Source organism: Symphalangus syndactylus, chromosome 2 (assembly GCF_028878055.3).
Source record: "Symphalangus syndactylus isolate Jambi chromosome 2, NHGRI_mSymSyn1-v2.1_pri, whole genome shotgun sequence".
Classification (NCBI taxonomy): Eukaryota; Metazoa; Chordata; class Mammalia; order Primates; family Hylobatidae; genus Symphalangus; species Symphalangus syndactylus.
Genome location: NC_072424.2, coordinates 145177038 through 145204294, shown reverse-complemented (window position 1 = coordinate 145204294; position 27257 = coordinate 145177038). Strand labels below are relative to the sequence as shown.

At 37.3% G+C, this 27257-nt stretch overlaps 1 protein-coding gene across 14 annotated transcripts in view; it reads right to left on the bottom strand.

Moving 5' to 3' along the window:
- Positions 1 to 27257, bottom strand: part of AFDN (afadin, adherens junction formation factor) — a 147873-nt gene that overhangs the window by 77486 nt on the left and 43130 nt on the right. For 7 of the 14 annotated variants that reach the window (XM_055269593.2, XM_063623809.1, XM_063623812.1 and 4 more), the window contains exons 3-9: positions 25257 to 25372; positions 23372 to 23535; positions 20230 to 20390; positions 15134 to 15291; positions 6483 to 6594; positions 4790 to 4957; positions 1942 to 1986 (exon numbers count right to left, since the gene is read on the bottom strand). In XM_055269593.2, the coding sequence (XP_055125568.1) occupies positions 1942 to 1986; positions 4790 to 4957; positions 6483 to 6594; positions 15134 to 15291; positions 20230 to 20390; positions 23372 to 23535; positions 25257 to 25372 (924 nt within the window). The remainder of the gene's footprint in view (positions 1 to 1941; positions 1987 to 4789; positions 4958 to 6482; positions 6595 to 15133; positions 15292 to 20229; positions 20391 to 23371; positions 23536 to 25256; positions 25373 to 27257) is intronic. The other 7 variants (XM_055269596.2, XM_055269602.2, XM_055269614.2 and 4 more) reach the window with 4 other exon arrangements.

Genomic DNA, 27257 nt, shown 5'->3' with positions numbered 1-27257 from the left:
ATGAGTGCCTTTAACTTTCAAACCCGCTGATTCCATTACCTGTTAAAACCTCTAGTCACTGCAATTACGAATGTAAGCTTTGAGAGTTTCACAGGTTAAACAGTTTGGAGTATGAGCATGCACAGAGTTTGTGACTGCTAAAATCCCTCAGCAGTGGTACTGCTAAACTCTCACAGACAAAAGACACCATAAAAATGCAAGTCCTGTTAGAATTGATGCTAATTTTAGGGTATACAAAGTTACATTCTAATGACAAAATTTTCTATTTCTGAAATATTTCAGAAATCTGTGACATCGAGTGAAGGTAAGATGAGACTGAAGTACCTGATAGACACTAATGCCTAATACCCATTAAAAAATTGATTCATCATCTTTGCTGCTTCACATCGTATTGAAACATTTATTTTCAACTCTAACTGTTCTAAAGTTCTGATCCGAACAAGACATCAAAATCATCTGGGGCTTTTCCTGGACATAGGTAGCTTCCTTCCAGACCTGCTGAGTCTAAATCCTCCAGTAATGTTTACTATTTTGTGTGTTTTAACCACCAAAGGCAGTTCTAATGAACCCCCCTAGTTAAGAAATGTGTCCCCCTTATCTACTCCCAGAGCACCCCATCTGTTACATTAACTGTACCACTAACCGTATCATATGATGATTTCCATCTACTTATTTCCCTCATCTCTGAGCTCCCTGGTGGCTAGGTTTAAAAAAAAAAATCTTTTTACGCTGGCAACTGATCACTCCACATATGGTCTATAGTTAGCAATCAATAAAGACTTGATGTGTCAGCAGTGAATACTTATATAAAAATAAAGAAAACCGAATGCAATATAGTCACAGAGAAATGACACAAATAAATTATAAAGAAAGCAAAAGCAGTAAATAAGTAATCATGTGTGAAACAAGAACATTTCAAAGCAAAGTTAAAAACAGAACATGAAAAATGTGTTTAGACATGAAAGAAAAATTCACATTCATGTTCTTCCAAATTCTGAATGCTTCTGAAAGGTCTCTTGTGATACAATAAAGAGCTATCACACACCTTTCTACATCAACAGATTTCAAAATAGAGAAAGGGAGAGATAGAAGCTGCTTTCTCAGTCTCTCCCTTCTCCTCACCTCACCATGGTAATAGAAATCTGTCAACAGATAGATTAGAGAGATAAACATCCTTCCCAGGCTCTCTTATTACTTCACAGTAATAATAGGAAACCATAGTTAAAGCTGTTACAGATTTTGAAGAACCTAAATGGTGGCCACAGGATTTAGTAGATAAAGGGATGTTTGGTTTGAGCTGGGGAGGAAAGAGAGAGTGCAGTAGTCCATTCCCTCTCCTCATTACAAGGACAGTTATCTCACAGGGAGTAACATATAAAACTGTTGCCAAAAACAAAAATCTCAAATTTTCTCCCCTTCCTCAACAAGTATTCTACAAATAGTCGATTTCTGGCCAAAGTGCCTGAGTCTCTTTCTTTCCCGTAGATAATGACAATACATCTGGAGCACCTTGAAGAGCAGAGACATATCTAAGTAACCCCACAACAAACAGTAACAGCACTGCTACCAGAAAGTTTTCCTATTCTACAGATGAAGGGAGGCAGACTGGCTGAGCACCGCCCAAGGAGTGCTTTGAAATGGCACTCTGTCTTTACTCCCCAGCATCCCTCCACAGCCATTGCTGCTTTTGCCTTCAGTTCCTTCCCAGGGTGAACCTGGGAAAATAAAGACACAAAATAAGCTTCCAGTAAATGAAATGAGTTCCAGATATGGAACACTTACTAGGTACAAATAAAATGACAGTACATTAAATTTCTTAAAATAGGTTATTTATATCAACTAAAAAACTGATACATAAGATATTTGGTCATTCAACACTATTCTGCCCATGAGGTTCTATTAGTACTTTAGTTACAAAAGTAGTAGTAAGCATAGCATTACCTTCATAAGTGTGATAGTTGTAGTAGGCAAAGTGATTCCTTCTCCCTGGGGTTAAGACACATGCCAGGACCCAGGTGAAGGCAGCATCAGCAGGACAGAGACCATGCAGAACACGCGGAATAGGGAAGGAGGAGAAGAGACGCAGAGGGTGAGCTTCAGTGAGACACGTTTCAAAGGAAGAAAAGGTACACTTCACCCACCAGCTTTTGTGAGGACAAGACTATACTAGTGCCCCAGTCAGTGTTTTAGAAACCAATGCAGACTGTTAAGGGAAACCACAGGACAACAGGTGAGTCACCAAGCAGCAGGACAGCAACAGTGAGTTAATCATATAGAGGGCTACCACCCCTGTGGGCTGATTTCTTCTGTTTAAAGAACACATTCAAATCCAAAGCAAAGAATGAAATAACGTATTTCTCCCCATTTCTCCAAAAGACAATGCTGAGCTCATGACCACATCTCAAAAAACTCCTAACCACACCCAGCAGAACCTCAGCATTGAAGATATAATGCTTGGCTGACAGTGTGCCCAGGGGAAATACAGTACTTATCCATTCATAACAAATCATTATGCATGAATATTATTTTCTCATAAATGGAAAATAGATCAATTTCATTCAGCATGCTGACTGTGAGCAATGAATAATAATGAAAACCTAAAATGACATTATGACTTAGTGAAAGAACATGGCTTTGGTGCAGGAAGACCCTGGCCTTGCATTCAGGCCTGCCACCAACCCTTAGGTCACCGTTAAAATAGCGGTACCAGACCTGAACTTCAGACATTTGTGGAACAAGTTAAGCTATCCCACAGGCACAGGGCTCAGGAGAAGTCAGGACTAGAGGCAGAGTCACTTGTCACAAGGCACTGTGATTCCCTCCCGCTGTGTAAATTACCTGAAGGCAGGAAGGAACTTAATCCTTTTGTATCCATTGTTTTGCCTAAAGTAGAAGGGTCAATGAATGCTGACTGAAGGCAGCATAGTGCCATGAAGAATGCAGTGTATTAATAACCACGTAACAAATGCTGTTGCCAATATTTGGTGAAAAGTAGTACAGAACTGTGATCTACTCCACACCTACAAAAAAAATTCTATATATTTGATTACCTGAGAGACTGTAAGTATGAAAGAAGCAGTCAAATAACAATTCTCACTAGAAGAGAAATTCCCAAGGTGAAGCGGTTTAATCTGTTTTGGTGCTCTACCTCCAAGGCCCAGAACACGGTATGACACACAACAAGTATTCAATCAATATTTATCAAATACATGCGTGAATGAATGAATTCTCATACTGTCTCTGCTATCTACCAAAATAAACTGTCCATTACTCATCTGAAAATTATTCTGTCAGCTGCTATTTATCAATTTTTCTAAGGACTTAACACTCTTAAATCCTCAAAAATTTGGATTTGGAGAAAACAATCATTAGTTTCTAGAATTTAATATAAGATTTTAAAGGGCAGACCCGATACCCAAAGAAGAGCCTAAAAAATTTTAAGTTCAAAAACTAATGGCTGCTTCACAGTTGCCATTCATTACCTCAGATAACCAAACATCAATGCTCTCACACACATTATAGACACACAACAATACTGGGATGTGTTTCCAAACTACAGTGAGATAATAAAACTTCAAATAAACTTTCCACCCAGAGAACTAAGGTTAGCAACACCAATCTATTCCTCACAAATAGCTAATCAATTAATTTTTTTGAAGTCCTGAAGCATAATTAGGTATAAAAGCGACTACTTAAAGCCACACTGCCACTAACTGTGGCATCAAAATGATACCATCACTTCCTGTTATTTATATAACCTACTGTACCATGAGACTGCTGGACAACAAATATCGTATGTAATCATTAGTTAATTACAATAACCTAGCTGTAAGAAACTAAACAAACCTTGTAAATAAAAATAAACTCTCAAAAATCAAAGAAGAAAAAATGTATAATTCACGTTCACGGAGCCATATATCATACACATAACTGGATCAATTTTCTGCTAATTTGTTCTGTGATTACTACTTGGGCTTTCTTTCAATGCAGCTTGGGATGGGGGTGCAACACTCTGATCTTCACAGTACTGTATAATGCAGGTCACATAATAGCATTTAATAATGAAATAAGAAATGAAGTAATGTTAACTGCATAAATGTCATGTATAGTCATGCACAGCATACATATGTGCAAATATACACTCTACCTAGGAATGTGTGTGTAAAACATTTCCTTAAGAATGCCCACGTATTCCTCTACTCAATGGCTAACCTGAAACAACAGCTTTAGCGTATTAGAGTTCTACAAACAAAACACTTAGAGGACTCATGTGAAAACAAATGTAGTCTGCTACTTTAAAATCAAATAGCCTTCCTCTTACTAAGATGGGTTTCTTAGATATAAAATTTAAAGATATTCTTTTTAGACGTTGTCCATGCATCAGAAACAACAGTTAGCCACACACACACACACACACACCCCTTTATGAAATCTGCCCTTGAAGGGGTAAATATCAATTTGTCATCTTTAGTAGATTAACTATTTTACTAAAGTTATCTCGGAAAAAAAAATTTAAGGTATTAAAATAGTTTAAAACTGTCTATACACTAAATTTTGTTTCTTAATACTCATTTTTGTCCATGTGAACCATTTTTATGTAAACATACGTATTTTATAACCTTAAGTTTTTAAAGAAATAAATGTTATGAGAGTTACTTTTAAAAAAATAAATGGCTAAAAATGTTAAGTCAGCCAACTGAAGACTACTTGAAGATACATTAGAAACTACAAAGATTTGAAGCTAAAAATGCACATTAATAATGTGTGCTGGTGTGACCAGCTTTCTCACCTGGGCTTAACTCTACTAAATAGGGCAGCTTCTCCGGAGGAAGGGTGGAGCCATAGCCAGACCCGTCAGCTCTCTCCTTTCCCTTGGGTGTCTTGCCTTCCAAGTGTTTCTTGGTTTTCTTTGGGATGTGGTCTGGTGGCCTCCTCTTCAACTGAAAGACTAAAATCCCTAGAACAGCAGCATGGGAAATCATCAGGCAGACTCGGGTTGGTCAGGATGGCCAGCCGACTGGCAGTCAACTGTGCAAAACTTTCTCAAAAAGATGCATGTAATTTAGGAACATCTGCCAAGGAATCACTGCGTAAAGCTTACCCAATTCATACTTTTACTCAACAGAGGAAATATTAGCCTCGTGGTGTGTTTGAAAAGCTCTAGCAAGCAATTTCCAAAGATTACTCTAAATTAACAGCTATCGAAAGACATCATAAGCTTGAAAAAAACACACCAGGTTAAGAATAAATGCTTACATTAGTAAACAACTCTATGATCAGTGAATACATTCATACATATAAAAACCACATTCACACACAAATACACATATAAAAATGTACTTTTAGGGTGATAAGTACACCAAAATCTCAGAAGTCACCACGAAAAAACTTATTCATGTAACCAGACACCACCTGTTCCCGCAAAAGCCTATTGAAATAAAACAATTCTATTACTAACAAAATATGTATATTTTTAGTTGACCTGATTTTTATTAAATTCAACTTAAAGAATTTAGGCAATTTGCCTTTAATAAAATTTTAACTTTATACTGTTTTTAAAAAGTACTAAACAAGTGTTTTAAGGAGGATAGAAATTTGCTTGCTGAGAAAGATTTTTTCGGTGTTTTAAAACTACCCATCTACATTCCATACTGACACGATTAAATGGCAATACATTTTTATGTCGTTATTAATGCAAGACCCTCTATGGAGTTAACAGTTAACTTATGATGTGAATTTGAAAGAAAACCCTATTTTCTTAAAAACACAGCTTTAAACTTAGACTGCTTTGAAATAATAAGGGAAAATTGTTTCAGTAGTGCAAAGTGTGAATTCATTATTTGAAATGATTAAATCACTGGACAATCTATAGGGTTACAGAAGTCATTTTCTCTATCATAACAAATTTGTCCAAACATCACACAGTTAATCTAGTCAGCATGAAATGTGTTTTCTACTACTGGTAGATACCAATGATCTTTCGCTTCTTGTTGTAGTGCTAATATTCTGGTTTCTTAATGAGATGTGTGATTTACCTGCAGTATCACCATTTGTTCAGTGTCTAACACATGAGACTCAGATAAGCTGAGTGTGGTCTTAGGGACAATGGCAACACTCAGGAATCATCAAGCAAGTTAATGAAGGAGGCAGAAAGCTCTACAGCAAAAAGCCATCCTTGTGGAGAAACTCCGTCTCTACTAAAAATACAAAATTAGCCGGGCATGGGGGCGGGCGCCTGTAATCCCAGCTACTTGGGAGGCTGAGGCAGGAGAATCGCTTGAACCCGGGAGGTGGAGCTTGCAGTGAGCCGAGATTGCACCATTGCACTCCAGCCTGGGCAACAAGAGCGAGACTGTCTCAACAACAACAACAAGGCCATCCAAAAACATTTACGTACACATCTCCTACATCATGTGATAAGGTGAACACCTGGTATATCACGTAGGAATCTGGTGTAAGTAATCCTTTAATAAGGTTACTACCTTTGTCACTTGGCCATTCCCTGAAGATCTGTAAAGGACACTCATCATCATCAAGAATAATTTCTTTAGCACCCTTTTCATCAGAATGCTGGGCTCCAGGAGGAAGCATAACCTAAAAAAACAAAAATAACTATGAATGTGCCAAAGTAACTAAGTTAACAAGTACTTAAAAGAACACATTTATTGCTTTTGAATGAATAAAATGTCACTGTAGAATTAAGCACTAGAAACAATTCTCACTCATCATCAAAATAATCATCAGTAAAAGTGAAAGGTAACAGTCTATAATAAAAAGCTAAGCCAGCTGATTTGGCTGCTTTTAATCACCTGGTCCCTAAAAAGAGCTAGACTGAATATTTTTTTTTTACAACCTTTTATACGGAAAGGCAGTATGTAATGGTTAACTTCTGCGTAATTTCTTCACTATTGCAAATTTCAATCTCTCTAGTCGTTAACCCACCTTTTCACATTCAAACAATTGTTTTTATAAAGTGGGTTCATACAATATGAGATATCTTAGGATAACCACCACACAACAAGCCAGAATAGTTTTCGTTTTCTTGTAAATAATCTCTCTTTATGATTAAATTTTAATCAGACCATTTAAATATATTACAGGGCAAGTCATTCATTCAACAAATGCTTTTAACCACCTATTTCAATATACTGTATTCACTGAACTCTTAAAAATTCATAATGCTGTATTACTGTTTTATTATGTTTTTACTAGAGCTGGATTTTTTAATCATCTAAGAAAGCCCCCAAAACACTGTAATACGGAGGAGAGTGGGAGATGATGGTTGTCCAATATTCTTCTAGACTTTGCGCTGGTGCTCCATCTTCACGCTAACACACTGCTAACATGAACCAAAACAGGATTAGAGTGAATAAGAAAAGAAGGCCAAGTCACCGGCATGTGAACATTACTTCCAACCTGTAATTAATGTAATGATGTTATCTTAATAGACCTCACCACCCAAATGTATCCTCATGCTCACATACCAAATGGGTTAGACTCTTCTACAGAACCCTGTAATTTCTCTCTACACTGCTTCAATTACCTTAAAAAGACAAACAGACTATAACACATCTTATCATAAATTAATCAATCTTTCTTCATAGTGTTTCATATTAAATTCAGTATCTTGGCTTAGAACACATACTACGTCAGGATCTGACCTTCACTCATCTCTTTAGTCTCAATCTTTATCAAACATTTAGAGCCAAGTCACACGGAACCAGAATCCTCACACTCGGTGACATATATTATGCTTCCATGATCTCTCCTGCCCCAACTTTCATGTCTAATAACATCCATTCATCCTTCAGCTTAAGTACAACTTCTCTACAAAGCATTCAATGATTTTCATTCTAATAGAAAAGCTCCCTGTATTTTTATTTCTTAGTCTTTCTGTCTCCCTTTATTATAAGCTCTAAGGGCAGCTTCTTCTTATCCCAGGATAAAGTCTAACAAGGAGAAAATTTATTGAATAATTAAATAGATAAAATAATGAATAAAGAATATGAAAACAGCTACAATTTATACAATGGCAACCTGGGCCAGGCGCAGCGGCTCATGGCCACCAAGGCAGGTGGACTGCCCGAGCTCAGGAGTTCGAGACCAGCCTGGGCAACATAGTGAAACCTCATCTCTACTAAAAAATACAAAAAATTAGCCGGACACGGCAGCGTGTGCCTGTAATCCCAGCTATTCAGGAGGCTGAGGCAGGAGAATGGCTTGAACCCAAGAGGTGGAAGTTGCGGTGAGCCAAGATCGCGCCACTGCACTCCAGCCTGGGTGACAGAGCGAGACTTCATCTCCAAAAAGAAAAAAAAGAAAAAAAAAAAAGGCAAGATGAGAAGATAAAGAATTTCAAAGTAAAACAATAATTACCTCCTGATTTGCACTGCCTAATCTTGCAAAAGAAAACTGGTTAGGAAATAACAGAACAGAAAACCAAAACTAGAAGAAACACTCTATGGAAATTATTAAATGACTTCATAAGGGACTGTCAATAAAATCCCAAGATAGGCTTACAGTTTATTATTAAATAGACTTGTATACACTTATCAACATAAACATTCCCTTGGCAAATACTGGAGCAACACCAGGTATTGATGCAACACTAGGCATTCTTTTTTTTTTTTTTTTGATACAGAGTCTCGCTCTGTCACCCAGGCTGGAGTGCAGTTGTGCGATCTCAGCTCACTGCAACCTCTGCCTCCCGGGTTCAAGCAATCCTCCTACCTCAGCCTCCCGAGTAGCTGGGATTACAGGTGCTCACCACCATGCCCAGTTAATTTTTGTGTTTTTAGTAGAGACAGGGTTTCAAGTTCCTGCCCTCAGTGTTCACACCACAACAGCTCAGGGACACAGCTCAGAAAGCATCAGGCCTCTGTTCAGTAGTACAGACCCTATGTACACTGCTGTTAACAGTATTCTGACTCAGAAAACTTTGTACAGCAGTTACTAATCAATTGTAAGTATACGGAACACTTAAAAAACCCATCATATCCATGGACTTAATTATTCTATAGGTAAATTACGTCTCTCATATATACAATCATGCTCGCTACATAGTTCTTGTGAACGGATAAGTGATTATCTTATAAGGCCCAGGATTATAACAGAGCTCTCTTGTACTTCAAGTAACTGTCAGGGCAACACACCACAATGTCCTCTAGCTCAGGTATTTTTCCTTCAGAGAGAACGTACAATTACCTTGACTAAACAACCTTACACCATTACCCCATCAATGCCCCACAGAGTATAGCAGAACTCTAGTTCATGACACTGTTTCTTTATCTATGAATTCTCATTTAGAAGTATAAATTTTAAAATTTCACTTCTGAGACGACCTTTTTTCCTTTAATTTTATCAATACTATTTCTTACTACTTCCTACTAGAGGCCAAAGAAATAAAAAGGTGCATCAAATTACCAAATACCCATGCTCATCTATCTTCTCCCATCCCAATGAAATGAGCTTTGCTGTATTTCTTTCTGATTCTGAGTAACACATGTTCACTGTAAAAAAAATTCAAATACAGAAAAAGCACAAGGAAAAAAAAAACTACTGTGAGATTACTATATTTTTGTGACCATACTTTCAATAATCTTTATGCATTTATTTTATAATGAGATTCAGGTCTTAATCATACAACACATTTTAAAAGTCTTTTCCTCCCTCTTTCCCTCTCTTAGTTTGTAAGCTAGTATCTTTTCTAGGCATTTAACTTTCTCTTTGCTCATGTAAACATATACACAGCACTGTGTTATCTGGTTTTGTTTATGATGACTGCTTTTACAAAGACAGGGCATTTGTAAATGTACAGGCATACCTAGTTACTTTATTGTGCCTCACGGATATTGCTCTTTTAAGAAAAAACAAATATAAGTTGAAGGTTTGCGGCAAGCCTGCGTTGAGCACGCCTACTGATGCCATTTTTCCAACAGCATGTGCTCACTTTGTGTCTGTGTGTACATTGTGTTAATTCTCACAATACTTCAAACTTTTTCATTCTTATTATTAAATCTGTCATGGTGATCTGTGATCTTTGATGTTACTAATATTCTGGGGTGCCATGAACTGCACCCATATAAGATGGCAAGCTTAACTGATAAATGTGTGTGTTCTGAATGTTTCACTCCCCATCTCTCTGCCTCTCCCTGGCCCTCCCTATTCTATGAGACATAATATTGAAATTAGGCCAATTAATACCCTAACATGACCTCTAAGTGAAAGGAAGAGCAGCACATCTCTCACTTTAAATCAAAAGCTAAAAATCGATTAAACATAGTGAGAAAGGCATGTCGAAAGCCCAGACAGGCAGAAAGCTAGGCTTCTCGGTGCCAGTCAAGTTATGAATGCAAAGGAAAACTTCTTAAAAGAAATTACAAGTGCTACTCCAATGAACACATGAATGGTGAGAAAGAGAAACAGCCTTATTGCTCATATGGAGAAAGTCTGAATGGTCTGGATAAATGACCAAATCAGCCACAACATTACAGCCAATTCTACTCTAGAGCAAGGCCCTAACTCTCTTCAATTCTATGAAGGCTGAGAGAGGTGAGAAGGATGCAGAAGACAAGTCTGAAGCTAGCAGAGGTTGATTCGTGAGGTTTAAGAAATGAAGCCACTTCCATAAAAGTGCAAGGTGAAGCAGCTGATAGAGAAGCTGCAGCAAGTTCTCCAGAAGATCTAGCTAAGATCACTGATGGTCACTACATTAAATAACAGATTTTCAGTGAAGATGAAACAGCCTTCTACTGGGAAAAGTAGCCATCTAGGACTCTCTAGCTAGAGAACAGAAGGCAATGCTTGGCTTTCAAGCTTCAAAGAACAGGCTGATTCTTTTGTTAGGGGCAAATGCAGCTGGTGACTTTAAGTTGAAGCCAATGCTCACTTACCTTTCTGAAAATTCTGGAGCTTTTAAGAATTATACGAATCAACTCTGCCTGTACTCTATAAATGAACAACAAATCCTAGATGTCGACACACCTATTTACAGCATGGCTTACTATTTTGAGCCCACTGTTGGGACCTACTGCTCAGAGGAAAGAAGAAAAAAAAATAAGAAGAACCCTTTGAAAATATTACTGCTCACTGACAAGGCACCTAGTCACCCAGGCTCTGGTGGAGAGGTACAAGATTAACATTGTTTTCATGCTTACTAAAGCAACACCCACTCTGCAGCCCATGGAACAAGGAGTGATTTTGAAAACTTTCAAGTCTTATTATTTAAGAAATACATTTCATGAGGCTATAGCTGCCATAGATAGTGATTCTCTGATAAATCTGGGGTGAAAACCTGGAAAGTATTCACCATTCTAGATGCCATTAGAACATTCATGATTCATGGGATAAGGAAAAATATCAATAGTGAAAGGAGTTTGGAAGAAATTGATTCAAACCCTACGGATGATTTGGAGGTGTTCAAGACTTCAGTGAAGGAAGTACATGAAGATGAGGTGAAAACAGGAAGAGAACTAAGACTATAAATGGGGTCTGAAGATGTGACTGAAATGCTGCAATTTCATGATAAAACTTGAACAAACAAGGAGTTGCCTCTTATGAATAAGCAAAGAAAGTAGTTTCTTATGGAATCAACTCCTGGTGAAGATGCTGTGAACACTGCTGAAATGAAAACAAAGGATTTCAAATATTATATAAACTTAGTTGATAAAGAAGTGGCAGGGGTTGGGAGGACTGACTTCAATTCTGAAAGACATTTTACTGTACATAAAATGTTATCTAACAGTATCGTATGCTACAGAGAAATGTTTTGTGAAAGGAAGAGTCAATCAACGCAGCAAACTTCATTTGTTGTATCTTAGGGAGTTGCCACAGCCAACCTAACCTTCAGCAACCACCACCCTGGTCAGTCAGTGGCCATCAACATCCACGCAAGCCCCTGCACCAGCAAAAAGATCGTAACTTGCTGAAGGCTCAGATGATCGTTAGCATTTTTTAAGCAATAAAGTATTTTTAAATTAAGGTAGGTCCATTTTTTCCTAAACACAATGCTACTGCACATTTAATAGACTACAGCATACTAAAAGCATAACTTGTATATGTACTGGGAAACCAAAAAACTCCTGTGACTCACTTTATTGCGATGCCAGATTTACTGTGGCGGTCTGGCATCAAACCTGCAACATCTCCGAGGTGTGCCTGTATATATCTCCAGGTCAACTGGTAGAGATTTAATTGACGTTGCAGAGCAACATGTCACTGAGTGGTAGAAGCATTCCTTAGTGCTGGGCCTGTTGTCTGCTTTTTTATTGCTATGCACAGAATACTGCAAAAATAAATGCTCATAGAAATATCCTCAGGAATTTACTGGCTATTTGTTTATGTCAGATGTCACAACTAGTATTTACCACCATATTTCTAAACAGTGTGTCCTTATTGCTATTTACCTTCAGTCTTGGACATTATCTCCAATCTCAAGTGTTGCCGTTCAGCACTACTGCAGAGGCATCTTCTGGACTTTCCTTCCCCACCATCCTTAGAATCCCCTTCTCCTGATAGATTCTATTCTTGAATTCTCTCTCTCTCTCTTTCTTGGCCTCCTCCATCATTCTGCTGGACAATGTCCTCCAGCACTTTTTTGAGATAGGGCACATGGGAGGTAAATTTTTGCCTTGTATGTTTTGAAATGTCTTTATTCCATCCACCTAACACTTGGCTGACAGTCTGGATGGGGAATCATTTCACTCTGCATTTGAAAGTACATGGCATACCAGATACCATAGTTACTGTTGAGAAGACTAGCACCAGCCTTACTCCCCAAACCTTTATATGCAACTTTAATCTTTTTCTTTTGAATCATTCTTTTTAATACTAGTTTTCTGCAGTTTCAAAATAATAAGATTTGGTTTGGGTCTTTGTCAAAGCAATTGTACCATTTTCAGTGGGCCTTTTCAACCTAGAAACTAAACTCCTTCAGTTCTGAGAGATTCTAGCAATATTTCCTTGATAACTTCCGTCTCCCCATTTCCTTTTTGTTTTTTGTTTGTTTTTGAGACAGAGTCTCACTCCATCGCCCAGGCTGGAATGCAATGGCGAGATCAAGGCTCACTGCAACCTCCCACGTTCAAGTAATTGTCCTGCCTCAACCTCACAAGTAGCTGGGATTACAGGTGTGCGCCACCACGCCCAGCTCATTTTTTTTTTTTTTTTTGTATTTTTTGTAGAGACAAGGTATTGTGATGTTGACCAGCCTTGTCTCAAACTCCTGACCTCAAAGTGCTGGGATTATAGGAGTGAGCCACAATGCCTGGCTTCCTTTTGATCCCCCTTTAGTATATGTTAGATATTCTACACTAATAATCTAAATATCTTGTCTGTTTTACTTCTTTTTCTCTTTGATCTGTATTTAGGTAGTTTCCTTATTTTCTACCTATCTTATTAACATTTTCCCCCTCTATCCCTTATTTACTTATATATATTTTTTATTTCTAAGAGCTCTTTCTCTGTTTCTTTTTCCAGCATTCTAGTCTTATTTCATGGATGCACTATTTTCTTTATCTCTGTAAGTCTTAGTGTTGTCAAACTTCCATCTGCTCTCTCCAGTTTCTCCCTTTTAGCTCCAGTTTTCTTAATGTTTGTGTTATCTGTCCCCATTTTAAAGGTACTTTTTTCAAATGTCTGTTGAACCTTGGCTATCGACATTTGACAGCAAGTCCCATGAAAGCTGAATGTAAAGGCTATATATGTGGGCAAGGGTTACTGTTGCTAAGTCTCAGAGTGATGTTATTAGACCAGAATTTCCAAAGGTCCATTTTTATACAGATCTTTCTCTCAACAAGTGCCTTCTGAGAGGGATCCATAAATCTTCTAGCCATCAGTATTCTGGATACAGTCTTTCACTTCATCCTCCTGTTTTCAGTGAAGACCCTTGTCGCCTTGTGCTATTCCTGTTACCTCCAAATCCAAGGACTTCATTCAATACCCACCCACCTCCCATCAGTTTTACTCTAGCCTTCAGCCGTTAGGGTAGGGAAGTGAATCTGGTGGAGTCTGCCACTTCTTACAGAAACTTTCAGCCCAATTTCTTCTTTTCAGCCCAACTTTCAACACTGCCTTAGAAAGTTCCAAAGCCTCTAATTCCTGAGTCTTCCCGGGGCTGGGATACACTCGCCTGCTTTGTCTTGATGTCCTCCCAGCAAGATTTCTCTGGTCTGGCAAGTTAGAGACCTCTCATTTACATCTGCAAAATTCCACAGACTAATCTCTTGTCATCTCATCTCTCATTCTCTTTGTTCTTGTGCATTTAAACAAATTTTTATTCCTTTATTGTCATTTTAATGTGAGAAAAACATGGTTTCCCATCTACTGTCAGCTAAAGTTGGGCTATACTCATAAGCTGCAAATCACTAGTTTTTCCAACTCAATGTAACTTCTTAGTTTCTCAGCAAAAAGATAAAAGTTATAAAACTCAAACAACAAGCCCTTTTATTTAATTCTACCTGTAGATAACAAGACAGGCACAAGACCTCTACACTGAATACCAAGAAACTGCTGAGAGAATTTAAAGCACTAAGTAAATAAAGAGATACACTCTGCTCACAAATTGGAAGACTAAATATTATTAGGATGAGAAGTCTCTCAAAATTCATCTACAGAGGCAATGCAAACCCAATCACAATCCCAGAAGGTTTTGGGTAGACACTGACAAGCTGATCCTAAAATTTATAAAGAAACATAAACGATCTAGAATAAACAAAGCCATTTTTTAAAATAATGAACAAAATTGGCACATACTTTCCATAATTTTAAGACTTACTATAAATCTACAGTAATTAAGGCAGCATGGTATTGGTAAAAAGATAGACATATATACCAATGGAACAGAAAAGAGACCAGAATAAGAACCACACATATATGCGGTCAATTGATTTTGGGGTAATTTTTATTTTCTTTAATTTGCCTTTTAATATTTTTCTTATTTTATAGTAGAAACATATATTACTTTTGTAATGGAAGGGAGACTGCTTTTTAAAAATATATATTTAGCACATGATTTGTAAATTATCAGATCCTAAATGATACGGTAGGCTGAAAATCTAGGTTTAATCTGATTTAAAGAAAACCTTCCATTTAAATGCAAAGTAGAAAGAACTACTTATTTGATAAAGTTCCTTACCCGGGCGATGCAGTAATCCTTAGGGTTTTCTTTTTCCAGACCATACTTCTCTAAAGCTTCAGCCACAGCAAAGTCTGCAGGATCTGTAGTAGACAGCAGGATTGTCTTATAGGGAATATTTGGTTTTAAACTATCTGCATAAATTCTCAATGTTCCACCTGAAAAAAATTTTGACATCTTTGAGTACAACTTACTTTATGCCAATAATAGAGACAGCTAACATTTACAGTCACTTGAGAAAAAGGTACCTGCATTCTAGCTAAAATGAGTGCAAAGACAATCTGCCTAATAACTATTGTTTCATTTCCTGTTAGATAACATATAATAGCAGTAACTAGTTGATCCAGTGACACTTAGAAACCATGAACAATCCAGTGTGACAAAGATCATTTTCATCTTCTCTCTCTAAGCTAAAGGAGTTTTTAAAAACAATGAATTGATTTCCGTAACTATAGTGAGGAAAGAAAAGGAAGGAACTCCAGAATTTCTCTATGGTGCTGCTCTTTATTCAATTGCTTTGCCATTTCCTTACCTATATATTATTATATACCTATTTTTCCCATTTTCCTACTTCCTGATCATCAATCTGAAAAAAAACTAAAAACCCAGATAAAGTTAAATATTGACCCACAAAATAAATCCATTTTTAAAAAGTGAAGTAGGAACCAGGAGATCTCAGGTGCTCAAGGCCAAAGATTTTTCGTAAGAGATTTGCCAACAGAGCAGAGTTCTATTTTTACTTCCAGGCACTACAAACTACAATGTCCTTTATAGCTGTGAACTTATTTAGGGGAAAAAAAGAAAACCAACTACAGCAGAGCAATTTGGATATCCTGACATTTTCTTTTGCGTTTCTTTTTAATGGAAATCTACATGTATAATGTCATAATATTGTCACTTTTGGTGTCATAATCTGCTTTCTACCTATGGTCTAAGATTAATATACCCTGAAATGTGAAGTCCAGATGAAAGGATACTGAGGGAAGAATTAAGATAGGCTCCACAGTCCCATTATGACAGTGTGACCCTAGGTACGCACTCTAGCTTCTTTAACTCTCAATTTTCTCACCTGTAATTTAAGAGAGCTAAATTAGAAAATCTGTGGGTTTCTTGAAGCAAATTCCTAATTTCCATGATTCTATTACTTTTTAATTCTAATGCAGTTATTTCAGTTACTGAATACTTCTCACACTCTCTTTTTCATCAAGTCTGGCATGAATTGCATTTTGATAACTTAGCTCACAGTAAAATCATGTTGGTCTTTTAAGAAACCAACTAGTCCTCAGTAGTATTAGAATATGGACCTGCTAAGCCAGACCAGGGGAATCACAGGTTGCAGCACATCTTTACCATGTGCACACTCACACTGCCCAGGGCCTCCCCTGTTCCAATGCAGAGGAACAGCAATAAGCAGGTCAGATGATATTCCTGCCTCAACAGCTTATATTCTGTGGTTGGGAAGTAGGATGCAGAGGAAGAAGACTAACAAGAAAACAAATAAATACCACTAAAATAGTGACGCACATTGTGAAAAATATAAGGTTGTGAGAAAGAACATGATCCAGAGCATCCTCAGCTTCGGTGACTGGCCCAGAACTCTCTGAAGAATAAACATTTGAACTCAGACCTGAACAACCAGACAAAAGCGACCATGTGAAAATCTAAAGGAAGGGCTTTGTCTCAGCAGGGGACCAGCAACTGCCAAGGCCCAAGGCTGGGGTAAAGTCTGGTTGGGTTCACTGGCCAGTACGGACAGAGCGAGGGGAAAAGGGGCAGATGAGGTCAGAAACCAGCTGAGACCAGATCATACAGGACCTCCCAGACCATGATCACATCATGAGTTTGAATTATTCTAGTTAAAGTGAGAGCCACTGGAAGGGTTTAAGTTCCATGTGTATGACAGAGAGAGAGAGACAGAGAGAGCGCGAGTGTGTGTGTGTGTGTGCGCACACGCGTGCATGCAAGAGAGTGCACATGTATGACTGTGTGTCTGCGTGCATGTCTAAGGAGGTGGGCAAAATGTCACTTGTGCTTTCCAAAGAAGATCCTGGCTTTTGGGTGAAGATAGGGACATTAGCAACAGGAGTGGAGTCCATTTAAACTGTGTTTTCCATGACACCAGAATGCACACTCCTTATTTTACACTCCACATCCAAATACAGGCCTCAAGTAATTCACAAAAAAAAAAATATGTACAATAGGATGAGTAAACAATTGGGTAGACCGCAGTAACATCTATATGATTTTGGTTAGTGCCCTGTTTTGAAGATGAAGAAACTGTGGCTCTTGGTTTGTACACAGTGGTTCCAACTGCACCCTGACCCCAGGTCCATGTTCTTCTGCACTTCACAGTGCCCTGCTACTCACAAGACTGTGTGCTAAAAAACCCAAGAAGAGGAAGAATCAACTAAAACTTCTCTTACAATTCTGTTAATTTATCAGTGAAAAAAAAACCATAACAATAAATGGTAGTAGAGTATTTGTGCCACAAATGAATTAACTGAGATATATAGGGCATTTTGGGGTCAATTACATTTTGAAGCCATCATGAAGCAAATATAACTGACCATCAAAAATACAAAGTTCAGGGGCAAAGCTTGTTATGAATTATGATGCCTGATCAGCTGTGAGGTGAGTTTAACAAAAACAAATTGAGGGACATGCAGGTTCTGTCATCAGAACTTGAGAAACTAATCCTTGAGGTAAAAGAGAAAAAAATAACAGACACAGTTGTCATTCTCAGAGAAGTGGTATTCACAGGTGCCCTTGTCTCCAGCCCACACTAAAGAATCAATCTGATAGCTAAGCTGATAGCTGCAGTAGGCTGTAAGGATATATTTTTTCAGAGCAAGTTATTTGTTAAAACTAACAAATAAAAACCTTAGACTTTATTAATACTTTTGGCTTCCTTAGTATTAACCATAAAGGGCCATTTTTTGTTATCAATATTTAGTTAAGAATTTCCTCAGAGTCTACATATAGAAAAAAGCTCCTTCTACATATGCATACATGTGCCATGTACCCTAAAACTTAAAGTATAATAAAATTTAAAAAAAAAGAAAAATGCTCCTTCTACCCCCAATCACACCTTTAACAGACAAGCTGTACTTTGATGTTCTGCTATTTCTCCTCCTAATTCTTTGCAGTTTTTCCTGTTTTCTTTGATGACTCCTCTTAACAATCAATGGCTTTCCCTTAAGTTTCTGAATCACCTATACACTGTCTCCCAACACTGATCACTCCCAAACCCTAATCGCCATGTGCCACTGAAACACTAGCCTAAAATATATCCCATATCTCACCAGCACTTCATGTGACAAAGATAAACAAAACGTACCTTCCACCCCCAAATGTTCTTCCATTCTACAGTCCATCAACATCTTTCCAATAAAAAGCAGAGGGGCCATCCTAAATGCCTCCCCTCCTCAGTAAATTCCAGTCTATTGCCAGTTCCTGATAATTCTACCTCTTAATTATTTCTTCAGACCCTTCTCTCTTTACAGTCCCACTGTCAATGACAGAGCTCAGAGGCCCCTTATTCCTTATATGGGCAAAGCAATACTTTTAATGGGCATGCCTGCTTCTAATCATAATTCCCTCAAATCCATCTTCCACTCTGCTTCCACAGTAATCTCTCCAGATATAAAGCTTAGGCTACAATGAAAGCTTTCTAAACCCCTAGCTTAAAACTCTTCAACAGCTTATTAACAAAGCATATCAAACTTTTCCATCAAAATAGCCCCAATGGCAGTGCAAAATACATGGGGGAATCTGGGGACATAAGCTAACTGACATAGAAAAACTTCCTATTTTATTGTAAAAAAAAAAAAAAAACATGTAAATGTTACATTCTAACCACGTTAAAGCATATTTCATTATAACAAACATTTTTTAAAGTTAGATATAAAAATTGATACTCTAAGCTAGCTATGTTTACCATGACTCACTACCTCTAGCCCATACTTGAATATATTCTTTAAGGGAACCATAGAATACATTCACAAATTCATTTCAGTAATACTGTCAAACTCCTTCTTACAGCATACAAAGTGCCTTCAGGTCTGGTATGTGGTTAGCACATGTAGCCATTTCTTAGCATTCCTCTTGTCTTTTAAAAAACTTTTACTCTTCTTTCTATTTTCTTTCAGACTCCTTATTTTGTCTTTTTTGGTGCATATATTTAGAAATTATTTCAAATTCTTGACAGAACAAGACAAAATATATATAAACAAAGAATCATTTGGGTCTCAAATGTAATCTATTAGAGTATTTACGGAACCAAGAAGTCCCATACTCTCTGAGATCTTTTTTGAATCACTGACCCTACAAGTCCTGTGAAATATGTAATTACGACTCAGTTATAGGGTGCTAAGGGTCAAAATAAGCACGAACACTAGGGTGGGCCAACATTCCCCCCAGATGGTGGCTGTCTGGACACTAGGCTGAAATATGCTTAGGAGAAATAGAGTCCTGCAATGGACGCAGAAGCAAGTGACCATGCATTCAATGTGTTACATCTCATTTAGATCCCATCCCAAACAGAATCATCTGAGGCAATCAGGAAAATTTAAACAATGACTAGTTATTTGATAATATTAAGGAATTATCAATTTTTCATATATGATAATGATACTATGGTTATATTTTGTTTTGTTTTTAAGGAATCTTTATCCTTCAGGAAAATATATCAAAATATTTATAGTTGAAAGAATGAGAAGTTAGGGATTTGCTTCCCAATAATAGTTTCAGAATGGAGGCAATGTATTTTGTAGTACAGAAGAAACCTCAGTGATACGTACACGGGAGTTTATTGTATCTTTCTCTCTTTTTTTGTATATACTTGAAATTTTCTAGTTTTGTTTTTTTTTAAGAGCTGTATTGGGGACAAGTATGACACTAAACATACCCCTATGTGAACAGAACTCTTGTACATAGAATAGGCTGATTTTGTACCAGAAGTATATGGTACACATTTGTTAAGAAAAGGTTACATCATCCATTGCTTTAGTTAAAGCAAGTCTCACACATGTATAAAGAGTGTAATTAAACAATGCTCTTTGTAACAGGTAGAACAGAGAAAAAATACGAAGTTGTACCTGAATCAGGCCGCCCATCTGAGCTCCGAAATTCCTGCATTCTCTTTTCCAATTTTTGCTGCCTCCGTCGTTTCATAACCACCTCAGGATTAGAAATGGTTCGAGTAAAGCTGGTTTCAGGCATGTCTTTGTAAACCTCAGCAGCCAGTCGAGAATTTTCACTGTAAGAAAAAAAATACCAACAATATTTTAAACACTGTTTTCTTATTAGAAATAGACACATTGCAACCGCACAAAAATCAAAATGGCAGGTGCTATTTGGCTACATCTGTACCTAACAAGTCTGTTACGTACTATTTACCACATGCTAATTACTATATGATAAAGAATATAGTTTCTCTCAACACAAACTAATATACTGAACTAAGCAGACATCTATCATTAAACGTTTACATTAATAGTGAGTTTATTCATGAATAATGCTAAAAGAAAAATATATTGATCATACATTTCAGTAACTTCCACCAGTGTTACTCTAAAACAGACCAATATTTTACCATGGCCTTCCAACCACAAGAAAGAAACATAGGACTGAATATACTTTAATTTTGCAAAAGTCTGTCTTAACATTATAGCAAATTTAGGCCGGGCGTGATGGCTCACGCCTGTAATCCCAACACTTTGGGAGGCTGATGTGGGTGGATAACCTGAGGTTGGGAGTTCGAGACCTGCCTGACCAACATGGAGAAATTCTGTCTCTACTAAAAATACAAAATTAGCCGAGAGTGGTGGCAAATGCCTGTAATCCCAATTACTTGGGGGGCTGAGGCAGAAGAATCACTTGAACCCAGGAGGCGGAGGTTGCAGTGAGCCAAGATTGTGCCACTGCATTCCAGCCTGGGCAACAAGAGCAAAACTCCATCTCAAAAAAAAAAAAAAAAAAAAAAAATTACAGCAAATTTTGAAAAGCCCAAATTAATTGAATGGAATGATTTTTTTTAACACCTAAAAGATTTAAAAGCCTTAACTTTCTTGAAGTTAAATTTTCAAAAAGAATTAATTGCTCCAACAGCTTCTGTGAAGGAGTCAAATGTATAGAACGATGAGCTGAAAACAAAACTAGGTAATTGACATACTTAACTAAATTTTGGTAAACATACTTTAAAGATACAATTTTTAATCATAAAAAATAATTTAATTAAAAATAGTCAAGCTTTTAATCAAGTTGAACAACTTAACTCATTTTAAGTTAAATAATTTATCACCCCATAAACAGGATGATTAATAGAGCGAGTCGTAAAGTAGAAGCTTTTGGTTTGTTTTGGTTTATTTTGAGACAGGGTCTGGCTATGTAGTCCAGGCTAGAGTGCAGTGGCACAGTCATTGCTCACTGCAACCTCAATCTCCCAGGCTCAAGCAATCCTCCCACCTTAGCCTCCTGAGTAGCTGAGGCTACAGGCATGAACCTAGCCTAAGTTTTAAACTCTCCTTTTCTTTGATTTTTTTCATGTATGAGCAACGTTATCTTTGTACATTTTTTTCTCTTGCATAACTGCATTTAATAGAGTCTTATTATGTAATACTAGACTCAAGTGATTACATAGGCATCACTGTCTAGTAGATTCATATCTAAACCCCCTTTGATGCAACACAAAATAGGCTCAAATTCCACTTTAAAGTATACCTTATTCACTGACAAATGGTTAATATCCTCAATACATACAGGACACTCAGAATCAATTTTAAAATGAGAAAAAGCCTTGGACAGGCCACTCCAACAAAAGAATATAAATGGTTAATAAATATGTGGAAAGATGTTGCCTTATTAATGATAACAAATTCAATTTATGGAAGGTATTATATACTGTAGAGATAATATACTGTTCTGTGACACCTAAGAGTTGCAGGTGTAAGGAAAAGAGAAGTCTCCTGGGCTCCACGACAGTACGGGGCAGTCTGCCGACGGGTTCAGAACACATGAGAGTATCTGAACCCTGTCAACCAACCATTCTTCTAGAATGCACCCTAAGAAAATAATCAGATGACGTCCCTAAGTCGTAGAACAAGGATATTCACTGGAACATTTATGTAAAAACAAAACAAAGAACCACTATAAACAATCTATAAGTACACCAAAAATGGACTAGTTACATAAATTATGGAAGAACTATATAATACTGTATAATCATTTAAAAATGTTTTTGTGAAATATAAACATCTTAGTGGAAAAAATATCAAGTGAAAATCCAGCTGAAGAAACTGTAGTTACATTTCTGTTTAACACCTCTCCAGAGAAGCATATGAAATAGAAACATTTATAGAGAAAAAACAAACTAGATTATGATTCTCTCTGGGTTCATGTGATGACAGGTGAGTTCTTTAAGTTCTTTACCCTTTTTGGCAAATCTATATATTCTGACTTTCTAAAAACAGTGTACATTATTTGATTACGGAAAGGTAATGTATAGAATACCATGTAGTCAAGACCAAGGCAACAGCAAGCTGCCTAAGAACAGGCATATGATAACCAAATGCACTAACTAAAAAACCAAAAAACTGCTGAGGCTGAAAACAGGAACTAGAAACTCCACATTAAGGGGAAAGTCTAGTTTCTCTTAATGACTCTTTTTGTTAGAGTAAAAATGCAATGATTTAACTGATTCCCTCAGCTCTGTGTCAGATCCTCCAACACTTAAATAGGTAACCATCTACAATGGAACTGGTGTGACAAAATAAGAAACGAGAGGTGGGAGTGGAGGGAACTAGATGGTGATCTGAAGCTTAAAAGGGAAAATCTGCTTTTCACCTTTTCAGCCTCTGACTAGGCATTAAGTGTATCTGAGGTACATAAGAGACAATTGCTGCCTCATGGCCAAAACCACAGAAATGAGGAAAAAACCCAGCTGAACATGAAAAAGAAAAATAATAATGTTAACTAGAGTTTGCTTATTTAAGATTAGCAAGACTGTGGGCGCAGAGATTCTTCCCAAGCATAGCAAGACAGGCACTGCCAGCAATGAACCCTGCTTAGGTAAGACCCTCTATCCTCCCTCCACACAGAAGAGCTGGAGTAGACCCAAACACATTTCCTGACTGATACTCAACCTTTTCATAATTTATCTGAAAATTTAACAATTTTGGTGAAACAAAAACATCTGATTTGGAGCACAAAGAAAGGGAAACATTTCCAAAACTGACTTACACGTCCTCCCCTTGGAAAGGTCTATCATCTTTATCAGATGCCTGTCGCAATGCCTCTTTTTCTCTCTTCTTTTTTTCCTTCTTTTCTTTCTTTGAGAGAGTTCTCTTGAAGTTCTGGATAACCCCTTCTTTTTCCTGCTTTTCAGGTCCATTACTTTGAGCCTTCTGATGAAAGTAACATTATCACCATATTTACTACTACACAGAATCACGTAAAATTGTCTACAGCTTAGCTAACTTCATCTCACATGCTACCGAACATGTGAACAAAGCTACTGAAACAGAGGAAGGTCTGGAGTAATGAGAATGGTCTTTATCTTGATTCAGCTGACAGTTACATGGGTGTATTTATCAAAATCAACTGAACTGCACACTCAAGATCTGTGCATCTCACTGAATCTATATTTTACCTCATTTTAAAACTAACAAGCAAGCAAGCTAAGAAACAAAAATCAAAGCCAGTTAGAAAACTGGGGTAGAAATGATGAAATCTGATTTTCAGTAAATAAAACTCCAAGTAATTTACATAAAGTAACTTGAATAAAAGAAACCTAACGAAATTATAAAAACAAAGAGTGAATAATAGACAAATCGTCTATAGTAGTTTTTAAATTTAAAGTAGTTTTTAACTTTAAATTGTTAAGAGTAGCCATAATAAATTGGCTTTTATGAAACAGTTGTAAACATTATGTTTGCACAAAAATCTCTAACTTCGTTTCCAGATCTGATTTATTTGCTTGCTTCTTCTTAATTTGTATTTTAACCTTGAACAATGGCCTGCTAGCAGATGACAGAGATGCATTATTTTTATGGATAACTTAATAAGAAAATAACTATGAAAAACAAAGAAAAGAATGGCTATTGTGATGGGAAAGAAAACCACCTTCTGCTTTATAAGTTATGGGAGAAAAGCATGTGAACATTGCCATTTGATTCATAGACACTTGGAGCACTGCACTGGTCTTAGGAGTTCCAATACATGTCAATGAGGGTCTGTGGTCCATAGCAAAATATACAGAATGAAATAGCATCTGCTGAAACTGTGGAGCAGAAATGAAATAAAACATGTATAGCAAAACAATGGACGCGCATTCTTAACTTTTTTTATATTTGCTGCAAATATGACACATCACTAAGCACAGTAACAAATAAGGTCAAGAATACATTTTGTACATCTCCATGACTCTTCAACATGGAACAGTGACATCACACAAAATAAAAAATTTCTGCTGCTACAAGTGATTAACGACAGCCTTTTCCCAATCTGTTGGGGGGTGGGAATGAAATGGAAGGAAGATTTTTCATAAAAATATTCTTAACCTTTGCATTTGCTATCACTTGTCCATAATGAATTCTAGTGTAAGATGCCACTTGATTTAGCACAAAATAAACACAGCAGCACAGAATTCCAGGTATCCTACCACCTAGAAAGTTTTAGAATCATTCTATTCCATCATTCAAGAAAGTTTACTAATTTCTAACCCTGCACATAATGAAAAGGTTTTAAATGAGCCAAAGTTGCATCTAAAAGTTCACAAATAGATATAAAAGCGTTATTTTCCCTTTTGATCCTTATTAGAACAATTCTGATTTTATATTTTGGAAAAAAAAAATAACTGCAGCTCATCACCTGATCATTAAATCTCACAGTAACAAGTTTACATAAATATTCTCTGAAAAGGTGAGAAACAATATCTGGAATTACTAGTTGAGATAAAGTAGGGAGAAAAAGACTTCTTTTAAATTATTTTCTGGGAGGAGGGCAAAAGGGTTTATAAAGAGAAGCAAAAAAGAGAAGGAACTCCTGTAACAAAACATCAGTCTCCTGTTTATCAGTCAGACCTGGCCCTGGACCAAGACCGGCATAAAATACTGAGGGTTCCTACCTTAGGAGGAATGGCGTCATTCTCATTCTTAAGAACAAATCTACCTTCCCGATCATCTTTGTTCCAATTCAACTGTACAACTAGAGGTTTCTCATCTATATCCAATCTTCTTTCTTCTTCAAAACATGAAATGAAAAAAAGAATAAGCTATGGTTATTTCATGGAACTAGCTAATATAAGCATTCTGATATACATTTAATTTTATAGACAAAGCACCTACTTGCAGACTGAAATGTATTGCTCAAAATGTAAAATCATTTGTTTTAATTAATTCAACATTTTGTTGCTACTGTATGTTTATTACCACATATCCAGTGCCAGACACTGAACAGGAGCAATTCCCTCATTTAGATCTAACTGGGAAAATAAGAGAAATATACATGAAATAAGAAAAAAAGTAACATGGTTTTTGCTAAAAGCTTATTTCTGTAAATCAAATTACCTCATATGCAACTGGAAAATAAGGACATAATGTTAATACCACACAGAAGTTCCACTGATTCTATGAGATTGTTCTTATCACATTAATGTTATACCCCACACAAAGCGATGGCAGCAGCCCCCACCAGTCTTGGAAGTGATGACTGCACTATTCTTCCTATCTGTGCATCTGATCCTTGTCTCCAAAATTTGCCCACTTCAACGCTTACCTCTCCTTCCACCATAAAGTTACCATCACTTTTCTTATGTAAAGTACTATGCTTGGTATATTACTTCTTTCATTAGCAAGCCTCCCAGGCACACTTATCAGGAACATGGTACTCGATGGAGGGTATCCATGAGAGCCTCACACAGCCTGACCACCTCACAAAGGCCTACAGTCGCTGGAAGCTGTGGAAAAAAGGCGGCACTGAAGGATGGACCTGCTCCTACTGGCCAAGACACCCATCCTAGGCTGGAGAAGACTAAGGAAGCAGGAGCTGGCAACAGATCTGAGGCTGCAAGCCCCACACACAAGTCAGGCTACATTCCCCAGGAATTCTCCTTGTCGCTCAGAGAAATCCATTCACTCTGCTCAAACGTTCAACTGTTCTTTGAGCCATGGCTACAAATTTAAACAGGTATTGAGTGACCTACCCAAATCTTTATCTTAAAGTCCCTACCTTTTAGTGTACAAATTGGCAGAATTTGAGTTTTTTTAGAAATGCCTCTTTCAGAAACATCTGTTACAAGAATGCTTGGTAACCTGAATATCAGGAACACAAGACCCAGCACTTTCAGGGTTGAGTAAGAAAAGTAAAATTCACCATAAAATAAAATCACTGACTCCCTATCCAAACATCACTCCCTGTCCAGCCCTGCCCACTGCCCAGCACCCCATCAGTCACATCACTTCACAGTCAGAATGCATGTGACAGTGCCCTGTCATACAAACTGCTACAGTTTGCTGAAAAGGACAAGACTGCACGATGCTGGCTGGGCTCACACCTATAATACCACCACTTTGGGAGGCCAAGGTGGATAGATCGATTGAGCTCCAGAGTTTGAGACCAGCCTGGGCAACATGGCGAGACCTGATCTCCACAGAAAAAAAAAAAAAGAAGAAGAAATTAGCCGGGTGTGATGGTGTGTGCTTGCAGTCCTAGCTACTTGGAGGGCTGAGGTGGGAGAATCACTTGAGTCCAGGTCCCACAGTGAACTGTGATGGCACCACTGCACTCCACTCTGGGTGACAAAGTGAGACCCTGTCTCAAAAAAAAAAAAAAAAAAAAAAAAAAGATAGCACAATGCTGATGAAAGTGATAGTAAAAACTCCATCAAGCACAAACTCGGCCAGTGATAAATGAGGATCAGACAGACCAATTAATAACTAAAGAGACAACTGATAAGGATGATGATAACATAGACTCCTTGCAAGAGAACGATGTGATTTTCCAAGGACTAGAAGACGTTCTGAGAAATACTGGTTCAAGTCCTAAACTCAAAGTGCTCTTCATAATCACACCCCAACAGTCACACAGAAAGTCAAGAAAGACAGTCCAAGATTAAGTCTTTGTTTTT